This window comes from Echiichthys vipera (assembly GCF_963691815.1).
Source record: "Echiichthys vipera genome assembly, chromosome: 11".
In the NCBI taxonomy this organism is placed as follows: Eukaryota; Metazoa; Chordata; class Actinopteri; order Perciformes; family Trachinidae; genus Echiichthys; species Echiichthys vipera.
In genome coordinates, this window is record NC_139836.1 from 17,033,897 (window position 1) to 17,047,452 (window position 13,556).

Here is a 13,556-nt window from a genome sequence, read left to right on the forward strand (position 1 = left end):
TCAACACTGTGTCATGTACCATACGTAGAAGTGTGTTGTATGTACTTTTGTTCCCTTGTTGTACTCGTACTTGTACTACCAATAATCGCACCAGTTCCACCATCCCCTTCCCCTCATCGAAGCAGTTCGCTCCTCCCCACTTTTTCCCAGCAGGTAGTCATCTTGCGATGTCACCTCTCTCCGTCCTCTCAGTCGTGATGGTGTGTTCAGTCTGTTCTCACTCTCTCCTCTCCTGCCTTCCCACTGTTCTCTCTAGCTGTCTGTCTCCATTTCTGCATGATGTCAGTCTGACTCCATTTCCCTGTCTTCAAGCCTTTTGTGTGTGTGTGTGTGTGTGTGAAAGTGTGTGGGGGGGGGTCTCTTACAGACCCACACACACACACACACACACACACACACGAGTATGTGTGATCTCATCAGTTACCACCTCCGGTTCTCCAAATCTGATTCCTCTCAGAGCTATTTATAGCTTCGGAGGCCAACTCCACACTGTGTAACACGTCATGACCTGTGTTCCTGCCTGCCTTTGTGAAAAAGGAGCACATGACAAAAGCTGCTCCACCAAGTGTGTGTGTGTGTGTGTGTGTGTGCTGTCTATAGCGCTTTTCCAGGAATCTAGCATCGCCACGTGTTACGAGGGTTTCTACCTAAAGTTCACTCGTTCTGCGTTAACTCTGTATTATTACAAGAGCATTTGTGACATAAATGACTACAAATGACTACCGTTTTCTCACAATAATCACAAACATGCAAGCATAGTGTTGTGTGCATGGGGCCTCAACTGATAAGCGAAATGACAGAATAGGCCAAAGGGTCATACAAAATACAGGGGGAAAAAGAAGAATATTTTCTCATTTACCTCCAGTGGTGCAGATTCTTCTGTACTCATTATGCATGTAAAGTTACAGATGCGCAGTGAGCTAACCACTAATAATAAAGGTGGAAGGCAAGAGTTGGCCTTTGATGTTTTTACTGAAATCAATTGTAAAGCTGTGGAAACAGTATTGGATAAAACAGATACACATCTGTGATGATTAGAGTTACAACAAAGGTATTGTAAAAATTAATGAACTAACACAAATAGAGACTAATTGTCAAATTAGTTATTGTCCCTCGGGCCAGTCAGAAACAAAGTTTTACCAGTGATTGAAAATTATGTTCCCATTGGAAGTACAGCACAGTGATTGTATCAGTTAATGGCACATATACATTATGAGCAAATGTAGAATGTAGTGAAATAAAACTATAAGCCAACAGTTATTTAGTCTTACTGCCTGAAATCACTCCCTATATTAACTCCTAGTGCACTATATTTATTGTCTGGCATTTTTATTTGTGTCCCACTTCTGAGTGTGTACATGTATCCACTATATTGAGCCCTCAAGAATCCCACAATACAATGCTCTGCATTTTAGAGATGCGAAAGTTACTGTGACAGACGACTTAACACTTGTCAGTGATGATGCCAAATAATGGTGCTTTATAAGTGTCCAAAATCTCAATTTACTGCTCTTTTAATGCTCAATGTACTGTTCACTGTAGATCAAACCCCTGCGTGTCTGTTACTGTGAACAGCTAGTAGTGACTGAATGAACAAGGGATTGATTTTGGACCTGCTTTGGTTTTAATTACTCAGGTTCTCATATCTGATATCTTCACTTACAAACACACACACACATAGAATGGATGCACATGTCATATTGTTTGTTGTGCTCACAGCATTATGCTTTAAGAATCCAACCCATCTCACAGAATCATTGTCCGTGTTAGTCTGGATAATCCACAGAGCTCACTGCCAACCGATTTTAGAGGAGCTACAGTATTTCTTCAGCAGAAAGTAGTTCAATGAGAACTGTTTACAACCAGGTGTGTGCATTTTCCAGAATAATGGAGGCATTGTTTTTTGAAAGGAATACATGTAGAAATAGTGAGTGTTTAGCTGGAAAATATGTAAAAACTTTCTGGTATTTTCACTTGAAACTGTCACTGTGATTTTGCCCTAAAGTTCTTGTATAGAATTTACTCAGTTCTTTTAATTTGTCAAGTATTTCATTCACACAAATCATGAGTATACACACTTTTTTACCACTTTACCATGTGATATATATTTCATACAGGCCAATTATTTATTGAATTACCAGAAGACACACAGTTACATTGTGTTGAATATTGTTATCATAGAATGTTTTGGCCTTATCTCCCAACCCTTTTTTAAACGTTATTTTATTAATGTTTGAGCACCGCAAACCATTAACCTGCAGTGAATGGAGATGAAGGCAGAAAAATGTTTTCATGGTTGCATACTACTACGGTATAATATGTTTAATGTTATGTGAATAAACCAACCCTGGAGACACCGGCATAAACTTTAAGAATTGTAGTGCCCATTAGCAGTATACATAATGAGAAAACTAGAAAACAATTGTTGATCATGATTATGACCATCCTATTCCTTGCTGGCAAGGACGATTGATCCAGCCTTGAAACAAAAATCTCTTCAGACAATTGCTGTACAGTATATTTACTTCAAAGATGGCAGAGCAGCAGGAAAACGGATTAGAAACTCCAAGTAGTAAAATATATGCAACTCTTCTATGAAATAATCACACCCTGTATGCGTGCATGTATTTTTATGTGTGGGTTTTTCTGCTCTGCAGAATGCTAATGGGTGCCATAGCCTGCACAGCCATGATAATGAGGTTTGACATGTCCACAAGGTCTGGCGATATCAGAGAGACAGCAGGGCAGCAACTTAAATGTGTGTGCGGTAAAGCTCATGCTGCACTGTGTTTGTGTGTTACCGTCTTTGTTATATATATATGTTGGATCAATTCACCCACCGGCACACTATAATCGATGAAATGGGAATCTCTGTCTGTGTCGTCTTTGCCAATACATAGAGCTGAGAGACTGTGTGTGTGTGTGTGTGTGTGTGTACGCGCGTGCGTGTGTGTGTGTGTGTGTGTGTGTGCGCGCCGGCGTGTGCATGTGCGCACACAAACCTGCGGACTTGATGCTATGTTGCGTGTCCATGACGACTGCCTCTCTCTCTCTCTCTCTCTCTCTCTCTCTCTCTCTCTCTCTCTCTCTCTCTCTCTCTCTCTCTCTCTCTCTCTCTCTCTCTCTCTCCCTCTCTCTCTTTCTATTTATCTCTTGCTTGCTCTCTCTGGTGACAGTTGACAGGTTTAACACAATAGAGCGTTTGATTGGACCTGACTGTCAGAGACAATCACAGCTTCCTCTCCTCTCCTCTCCTCTCGTCTCCTTTCCTCTCCTCTCCTCTCCTCTCGTCTCCTTTCCTCTCCTCTCCTCTCCCCTCCTCTCCTACCATTAGATCTCCTTATAATTAAAAACGAATTACCCATCATTATAGCATATCCAGTCTTTCTTGACCTCCACAGTTATCTACATTAAATCTCATTCCCTAATGTAAACAATTGGTTGCACATTGACTCATTAGCAAATTGCCCCTATGGTATGGTATAGATTTCTGATATTCATCTTGTTTGTGTGGGGAGTGTGGGGTTTTTATGCTTGCTTGTCAACGGTGTGTGCTATCCAGCTTCAGCAACTTTGACTTCTATTGAGTTTTGTGTGTGCAGTACAGGCAGATTTGTCCTTTGGTATAGGTTGAATCATTTTGATTAGCTGCTGAATCAGCGTAGGAGCAGCAGCTCCGCGTGCTTCTTGTCATTGTCCGGTTGTCCACTAAGACATTCATTTCCATATAAACCTATGGGCTGTGGGTTTGGCAATAGTATTTGTCCTTAATTTGACAGAATCAAAATAATGCATGATGACCTCAGCTGGCAGATGGATTCTTCAACAGAGGATGTGACAGAAGCACATGCTGTAATTAGAAGTTTTGTATTCTGTGTACAGTCATTTCAATGTCAGACATTTTGCTACACTGCTGGAACAGGTCAGCCATATTAGGTCGGCGTACAGCTCAAGCTCTTTTTTAACAGGTCTTTTACCTGTGATGGAAATGGCACCAGTGTCTCTAAAGTACCTTATCTTGCCAACCACCATGGCCCCCGGCTCTGTGCCAGGCTATATATATATATATATATATATATATATATATATATATATATATATATATATATATATATATATATATACAGTATATGCTGTTCTCTTGAAGGACCTACTGCTGAAGAGATGGTGTTACAGGCTTGGCACCAAGTCAAAACTGCTGCATGCTTTTATCAGTTTAGTGGATATGTAAAGAACATTTGAAAGTCACATGTAGGCTCATCTGTCAGGACATTCTCCAGCTCATTTAAGTCTGTGTGTGTTTGAAATACTTTAAAAGTAAGTAAATACTTTAATCTACACTGACCTCTAGTGGAGGGTGATTGAAGTTGCACTTGGTGTTCTGAACGTCCAGGGCAGCTGCTGTCTATTCATGAGGAAGGTGACTTTCTACATACATTTCGATTTTGTGATTCCTCCTTTCCTAATGCAACCTCGCCTTCTGTATTATTACTTATATATAGGCTTACTCCTGTATTATTTTGTGATTCTCTTTCCTCTCTTAGAGTTCATGGTCTGCCTTTCTTCACTCTCACCTTCTTTGCTTATTCTCTTTCTTCTTTCCCAGTAGGTGTCTATCCATCCAGCACCTGCACTGTGAAATTCAAAGATCAGTCACTCTGCATTCAATTCTTGGTATAAATAATATATTGGATTGTATAATATATTGTTTGTTTCAAACCTTGCATCCAAGACTGTTTTGGGACTTTGCTTGCACAGTAAACAATTGTAAATTTAAAGCCTTGTTATCCCTGTATCTTTAAACAGCTGTGATGTCATTTACTGTAGCTGCACATGTTGTTTGTTTGCTGTGCTGGCCCACCCATGTCTCTATTCTACATCTATTTTGTGTTGTCGTTGGGCATAACAGCAACTACTGTAATACAACAAGGCTAGTTTATAAGACACATTGTCATGGCACAAATCTATTCATAAATGAATGACATAAAGGGCCTCATTCAGACCGGTTGAATGACTGACTGATAAGCTGCTTTTTTTTGTAAACCTTTTCAATAGCAGCTATCATGAGGGAAAAACAACACACCCCTTATCAAAACAGGTGCGTGACGATATGTTTGTTCATGTGTGGATGTACATCAGTGGTGGAAGAAGGACTCTGATCTTTTACTTAAGTCAAAGTAGCAATACCACAGTGTAGAAAAACTGTTACAAATAAAAGTCCTACAAAAAGTCAAATTCCTCATGATGCAGAATAGTCCATTTCAGAATAATGTATATAATATTATTTAATATAATTATTGATGCATTAATATGAACATTACTTTATTGCTACATTTTTACTAGCCTTTCTATACTGCCCGGGATTCTTACCATATAACAGTCTTACTGTTATCCAATTAAATATTGCATTGTTTATATATATTTAATAAACATAGATTTGAGTACAAGTATAAAAAACAAAAAATGTAAATAGTCCAGTAAAATACCTCAAAACTGCACTTAAGTATAGGTGCATACTATTCTGTGTATGATTACGCCCACAGAAGGAGGGGAAACCTGGCTGTGCCTATGATTATCTCTTCTCATAGCACACACATGCTGAGAGTGATCGTGTCACTTACCTGTGTTGGGTATGTGGATTTTTAACTCTGTGGCTATCTTGAGCGGCTCTGATGAGAGCATTGGGGGCATTTATGCACTCATCCTTATGTCAATATTCCCACTGTCTTACTGGCTGTTTGTGAGGAAAGGTGAGTGGCACATTCTCAAAGCTGGATTCAAGAATTTTAATGCATTTTTTCGACTTGCCAGTGCCATTTGTAGTGCAAAAATAGAGATAAGATAAGTAACTGTGAATAAAACAGTTTATATTTAAGTGGAAAATATGTTCTAGGAACCAAAGCATCAGAACATTAACAGGAGGTATTAAGGTTATAGCCTCTTGTAATATAAGTCTGTGTGATTCTTATAATTTCAAACAATTAAAAAATGATATCATGTCTTATGTTGTGCTAAAGTATCTGATCTTTGCCCTCTGTGACCACTAGATGTCCCAGTCTAGCTGACCCAAGACTTAAAGCACCACCTCCTTTAGTTTTCCAATCGAATCTCTTCTATGTAGTATCATATGTCTATCGACTGTTGTGTGGCTCAGCTCACAGTGTGACATGGAAAGTAAAGGCGACAGGTCTGGCCAGACATCTATCTTGTTACTGATTGCAGATCTATATATTAATTTGTAATGCAAAAGCATCAAGTGAAATCAGTACAGTACATGTGACGGCTAGAGAGTGATTGTGATCTCAGTAATCGTAACACATTTCTGGAGCTTTATTCTCACAAATCATTTGCCATGTGTGCCTGTGATTTTGTGAGTTGTGAGTCCCTCTCTCTCTCAAGCATAGCCAGTCCAGCTTTATTGAAGCGCAGATCAATAGTCATGTTCTCTAATTAGCACATTCTGTGGATTAGAGGATGTAACACCCAAGGATCGATATAGCGAGACACAGTCATAGCAGCTCAACTCTCATGTAAAAATGTATTTTAATTTACTACAAGATAAGAATGCTGCAGGCCTGAAATTTGTCAGAAATACTTCTCCACCGCTTAAAGTCACAATCTGTCCTGAAATGATGTGATAAAGCTCAAATGTCAGATCCATGTTACATAACATTCCCCTGAGGCCTTTAGTTTGACATATACAACCAGCACATAAATACTGAGATATGAGTCAAACACCCTCCATAGTTAGCACCTATCAGTTGACTAGCTTCCCTTCAGTGCTCACGTCCGGCAGCATCTCTTACAGTATATTTAGCAGCAGAAGAAATTTGGAAAAATCAATAGGAGCCAGAGAGGAAGTGAGGTACTTTTTTCTTTGCTTTTAGAGCTGAGTGACTCTGAGTGATCGTCCTGATATGATAGGTCATTTCAGAGACAAAAGACAGGTTTGTGTGTGGAGACTTCATTTGTCTGCGATGTCTCAGCAGGTCACATGGGAATCATTGAGAGTATTTTTGGGACTGTATACTAATCACTTGGGTGGGGTGAGGAACTTATCGTTATCTTTTACATTTCGAAAAACCAAGGCCCCCTTCATTCTTATTGATGACATAAAAAAATACCCTCCCCCTCATATTTCAACCTTTTCTCATTCCCACCTTGTCAAGGCTAGCGCTACTTGTTAATGCTTGGGTAGCCCAGTGTCAAACTATGCTCCACATACCGCAGTTTTAAATATGTGGTTAACGTTCTTCTTGGTTAGGTTTAGGACAAGATCATGAGTGCGTCTCTGTGAGAAAAGATTTCTGATGACAGGAAAATTATAACAATCTCAATATTTAAAAAATAATATACCGGTAGGCTTATACTAGTACTGGTATGATGCTTACTTAAATAACAGTTTTTCCTTCACTATAGTTCCACTTTCTGTTAAAATACTGAAGAAAGTGAATCTCTAATCTGCTGATGCACTTGGATAACATTCAATCCTTAATTGCTAATATGTTCTATGTGTATCATGTTTTTCAAACTGGAAATATTAGCCTTGTTATCGTCCGTCTATGAACTATTAAACAAGATGTAACACATTTCATGAGGAAATGGCGAAACTAAATATAAATCTGGGGTAAGAACAAAAAAAGCCTCAAACTAACCTGCATTTAGTAAAAGAAAAAACGTAATCCTTGTCCCCACACTATAATAAACAATAATTGATTTCCTTCCTGAGCGGAAGGTGGTTAGCACTGTCGCCAGTCAGCAAGCCAGCAAGAAGGTTTCTGGTTCAAATCCCGGCTGGGGCCCATCTGTGTGGAGTTTGCATGTTCTCCCCGTGTCTGCATGGGTTTTCCCCGGGTTCTCCGGCTTCCTCCCACAGTCCAAAGACATGCACGTGTTAAAGTATTGATGACTCGAATTGCCCGTAGGAGTGAATGTGAGTGTTAGTGGTTGTCTGTCTCTGTTCGTCTCTATGTGCACTGCGATAGACTGGCTTCCTGTCCAGGCTGTACCCCGCCTCACGCCCAATGTCAGCCGGGATCGACCCCAGCCCATGCGTGACCCCGATAGGGACAAGCGGTTGAAGATGGATAGATGCAATTTCCTTTTTTCTATCGGTTAAAAGCCTAGTTCAGACATGGCCAAGAAAACAGCAGACAAATATTGATACAGCAATTTCCTATTAAGATGTACGCAAGATATTTGAGTTTTCAACGACTATCCAAATATGTTTGAAGTAAAAAAAAAAAAAGAATCGACCAAATGTGCTATTTGTTTACGTCAGAGCCATTTCTCGCTACACACTCTCAAGATTAAAATGCACTTCTGTCTAAAATGCATTTCTAGACCATAGTTTTCTGTGCTACTGTAGAGAGAAAAGGATTGGAGTGATCACTGTGTCGGCTCATTAGTTGTATAGAAATACAATTTTTCAGAAAGCTATTTGCTCGTAAATGTCGGTGCAGGCTCAGAGTTAGACAGTAAACATACCTGTTGCTTTTGAACTTTATTGAACTTTCAGATTCAGACAATTGTCCTTCCTTGTGAAATGAAATTCATATTGAGTTTGTCTTGTCAACCTCTATATGTGTATAAATATGTGCTTCTTGTTGATGTAAATTTGATGAATAGAGGAGAAAATAGGGGAGGAGAATGGCGACGCAGTAGAGGACATGTCTGCAGTTCCAATTTTCTTTTGTGACAGCTAGAATGAGGTGAAAAATCCTCCAGGAGGGGAGAGATGCTGGAGGGTAATAAAGAATAGATTCCTCTTCCCTCTGTGCTTTTGCAGATCGCCACACAGAGGGACCTGACCCTAGTCGCTCGAGCTCCTCATTTTGTCCTTCCTTTGTTCCTTCATGTTCTGTTTCTGTCTGTCTTATCTTACTTCTCATTACTCTCCCCTGCCGTGGTGTCTCAAGAAACAACCTGCCTCGCTTCTTCTTTCCTTCCACCTCTCCCCTCGAACGCCAAGCCTTTAATAAATAAGTGGGCAGAGAATCATTTTTAACCAACAATTCAGGCTCAGATTTCTCTCCATCTCTCTCTCTCTCTCTCTCTCTCTCTCTCTCTCTCTCTCTCTCTCTCTCTGTCTCCCTCTTTCTCTCTCTCTCTCTCTCTCTCTCTCTCTCTCTCTCTCTCTCTCTCTCTCTCTTTTTTTTGTGAGTGTTTGGTTCAATATTTCTCTGTTTACATTTACCATGTCTGCAACCGGAGCTCAGATCCAATACACGGGTATACATTTTCTGCATTAGAGAGGAGAAATAGGTCTGCTGCGGCGTCATGTTTGTTTGCCTACAATACACAATATATGAGAAGAGTGATGTGACACTGTTTTAGGTTTCCTGTCACCTTTTCTGGCTTGTGTGTTCTCGTGTGTTTGTGTGTGAGCATGCGTTAGGATGACCCACACGGTCCTCGGTGAAGCTATTGTGTGACAGACCTCTCGGTAATGAGGCATGCTGCTGTAAAAACCTGTTGAAAATATAGGAAGAGGACTGTCAACAAAGAGAAACAATAGCAGGAGTGGATGCAGACACAGCACATTTGTCAGAGATGGAATGGGGGAAACACAGTGGGAGAATAAGACAGAGGGAACATCGCACCCTTTTTCCAATTTTGTTATTTTTGTAGCAAAGCGATACCCTCATTGGGAGTTGTGCTGGAAGGGGCAGAACCTCAGACGGTGGACAGCCTGCACCCATTCTTGTCAACGCTTCAAGTATCCCAACCCGACAATATGACTGAGAATCAGGATGTTTGTCACATAAAAAGTACCAAATCACTCAATGCCCGCCTTGCATGTGAAGATGAATGTATTTCTGCTGGTTTAGCAGTTTTTAGCTGTTTAAAACACCTGAAGCCTAAACTGGGTTTGAGCTGAAATTCTAAGGTTCACTGAATCACAACAGCTGACTAGTCATTGGTGTACGCAGGGATTTTTTCATGTATGAAAAAAATATTGAATTGTTCCATCAAAAACACGATTTTATGCCATGACTAATAAGCCGCATTTACCATATAGAAGACAGAAATATTCTCTCTGAATACTCTAAATGAAACTAGTTGCTAAGGACGAATATATAGTCTTTAGAAACACAATACATGTGGATCTTATTGGTGATGGACAGCTCTCTAATAATTATGAGAGGGCAAAATGCCCTGAATTTGGCTATTACTGCAAGGTGTTTTTGTTACCTATTTCCTGTTGTAAGGCCATGACTGTGTGCCAAAATAGCTCTCTTATTGACTATTCACCACTCACTCACTTTTCTAATGTGTCAGATGGCAAATAAAAACACAATGACTCAGGTCTTTATTCTCATTCAGCAGGTGCAAAAATAACCCTTTTTTGTGTCTCCATATTGAGTGATGGGGGTTAGCTCTTTGTTAGTGAAAAACAATTTCCCATAGCACTAATACATTTAAGGGGGATAGGTTCATACAGAATTCATCTGGTCGAAGTCAGAATGCCAGAATGGTGACCAAATACAATTAACTGTAACATATAATCACTCTGTGAGATGAGCTACTTCTGTACTTCAACATACACTTATACCTTGTAGTATTCAAGTCAAGTAACAGTGCATGCTTGAGAAGGATATTCTATGACCTCTTTCCTCACCAGTTTTGTATGTACTGAGTCACATTTTGTTACTTGCCAGACAGATTTCTCTCTCAGGAATAACAACAGAGGCACCGGCAGCATCTAAAAAAATTGCTTAGGTCCTATTTTTGTTTGTGCATTTGCTGTACGAAGCCAAAAAGTCCTTTGCCCATCGAGCTCTGATAGCAACGCATTAAAAAAGTTAATGAGACATTGCATCGACCGGCACGCATACAGGCTGCAAATCTGATGCAGCGATCTCCATACAGTGAAAACACAACATGTGAGATGGGACTTGAATTCAGATGAATGTAAATATATTTTCTTTCCATTAGTTAAATCTGGCTTTTCAACTCTCTCTTCCAGTTACCAAGGAAACCACATTAGGCAAATCAATGAAGGTTAATGTCACTGGAGAGGGCGGGCATACCTCAACTCTCTCAACCCCGCCCCCCCCCCTCCCTCCCCCAACAATCTCTGTCTCACTGTGTTTATGTGTGCTTGGCCCTCTCTTTCTCTCTCTCTCTCTTTCTCTCTTCTCTCGCTCTCTTTCTCTCTCTCGCTCTCTCTCTTTCTCCCTCTCTCTCATTTTCTATGCCATCTCCCACTCATCCTCTCCCCCTCTCTTTATCTGCCGTCTCTCCCTCACTCACTCCCTCTTTCCCCCTCACAACACTTGCCTTCTGACAACCACTGCCAAAGACCTAGCAGACGCAGCACATCCCAAGTTTCCATTTCTCGTCGGGGACCTGGAAGAGGAAACATAGAAGGAGAGGGAAAGAAAAAAAAACCCTTCAACTTTAGTCCAGGTGTTTATGACAATCTGGACCTCTGTGTTGCAGCCTGTAGCTCCAGCAATATGGCCTCCACCGTGGAATAAGAGGAGTTGTCTGGGGCCAGGTTTTGGGTGACAGAAGAGAAACGCCCATCGAGCCAAGTTGCTTTATTTCTTCTTTCCATTATACTTGACAGAATTTTTTAGTCATCAGCCTCAAGATTGAATATTAGACTGGATCGAAGTAGATACAAGTGAGGAAGTGGATTACTCAGCTGAGCTAAAGTTGGACAAACTGTTCAGGTTGGGACCAGTTGGACAGGTGGTGTTGAGTCTCTGGCCGGACTTGGCCCCGGCCCCGACCCGACCTGGCTCGGTGGCGCAGTGCTGGGCAATGACAGACAGTGGTCTCCCAATATGTTGAGTCTGGATGGCTTGGAGATGATCGCTGTGCTGGTGGTCATGGGTCTCTTCATCAAAGTGCTGGAGCAGTTTGGGATGTTTGAGCCTGTCGGAGGAGAAGGTAATGGATTTTCTATGAGATTTGTTGGTTTAATAACAGGACGTTAATGCTACAGTAAAAACTGAGGTGATGTGCATGAGCTGATACTTTCATCTGCAGTGCCCCATTCCCTCTGGTCCTGAGTGGGCTGCAGTCCTGTCTGAGGGTTTGGGTTACCAGTAAAACAGTGGGCCACGCAACACTCTCTCTCTCTAATCTCTCTCTCTCTCTCTCTCTCTCTCTCTCTCTCTCTCTCTCTCTCTCTCTCTCTCTCTCTCTCTCTCTCTCTCTCTCTCTCCACCCCCCACCCTACCCTCACACACACTCATACACAGTAACCTTAGCTGTGTGTGAGGCCTCTCTCTGCCCCTGGGGTGTGTGCTTTTACCCTTTAATCGATAACACTATGGACAGAGTGGGTTTGAGTGCTGTGTAGAGAAACTCATCTGACTGAGGGAATGTCAGCCTTGCTTTCAGCACTCTGGTTAGCTTATAGCCCATAGTTTGCAGACGTGTGTATATCCAGAGAGAAAATGTTGCTCATATATTTGCCACAGATCATCGGTCAACATGTTTTGTGGTTGAGTTGTCCTAATGTGGTTTTGAGTATTTCACTAAGAGATTTGTATTCCCCACATTTGAACTATGTAAATGAGACGTAACCCTAATTGATTTGTGGTCAATCAGAGGTTGGTCATATACTCAATTAGAAGGTCAATTAACAGATGTTTATAATTAAAGTTTAACACAATGTAAAATTTACTGAATGGTTCTTTTACAACACTTTAAAGCGCCTGTAAATGACTGAAAATGTCCTTGTCCCGCTCTGGCTCACCCCCAGAAATTGTCACCTCGCAGCAAGGCCTTGTTTGGCTCATCTTATCTGGATGACTTGTGCTTTGCCCCCCCCCCCCCCCCCCCCCCCCCAAGTCCAATCTACTTTACCTTGTCCACACTTGCTTATCACTTCTTTCTTTTAGTGTCAATGGGAATCTTATCTCGATTGTGTGGGTTTTTCTTTTACTCTGCTCATTGCCCAGAGTGCTCTGTACACTTTGGGCATCTGGTAATAGCAGCACTCTGACAGGCTCTTAAGTTTTCTTGTTATGACACAATGTAAAGGGCAGACCTGCAGTTTAAGTCAGTCAATGTTTAAAAAACACGGCAGAGATTATTGCTTCTGGATGCTACGCTATAAGAGACAATCTCCATCCGTGATGTACGTGCTGGACTGCACCCAGTAGTCAAGGTGTGCCAACAGCTCTTCCATCTCAAAAAAACTCCCCTTGGAAAACTATAGTGTATTCTACAGAACTCTGTGCACACACAAAAACACACACACACGTACACACTGGAGACTCTATTTTTACTTCAATTACACTCTGAGCATCAGTCTTCACTGTTTTGACCATTCTTTATACAAACTGGTAGACATAATAAGTGTGTGTGTGCCAACTCCTGTGAGTACTTAGGCTAATGAATTTTCTCTTTAATGGTGGAACGTAGTCTTAGCAGTGGCTCGGCCATCTGGACTATCTGCAGAATCACATGCTCACTAGAGGGCTTGTTACCAATGCACACTCCAAATAAGGGCATGATGATTACACTTGATATACACATGCCTCCTTTAGTATGTGCTATGTTCATAGGTAAACCGACTTATATCACATATATTT

General features: G+C 41.1%; 1 protein-coding gene across 4 annotated transcripts in view; it reads left to right on the top strand.

Moving 5' to 3' along the window:
* The window catches only part of LOC310953398 (A-type potassium channel modulatory protein KCNIP2-like), a gene marked incomplete at both ends in the record, with an annotated part of 92,363 nt that overhangs the window by 59,240 nt on the left and 19,567 nt on the right, over positions 1-13,556 (top strand). For 2 of the 4 annotated variants that reach the window (XM_083922423.1, XM_083922426.1), the window contains one exon: positions 11,796-11,901. The exons of the other annotated variants lie outside the window; for them this stretch is intronic. In XM_083922423.1, coding sequence (XP_083778549.1) covers positions 11,796-11,901 — 106 coding nt within the window. Of the gene's footprint in view, positions 1-11,795; positions 11,902-13,556 lie in introns of those variants that run through there. 4 annotated transcript variants of the gene reach the window in all.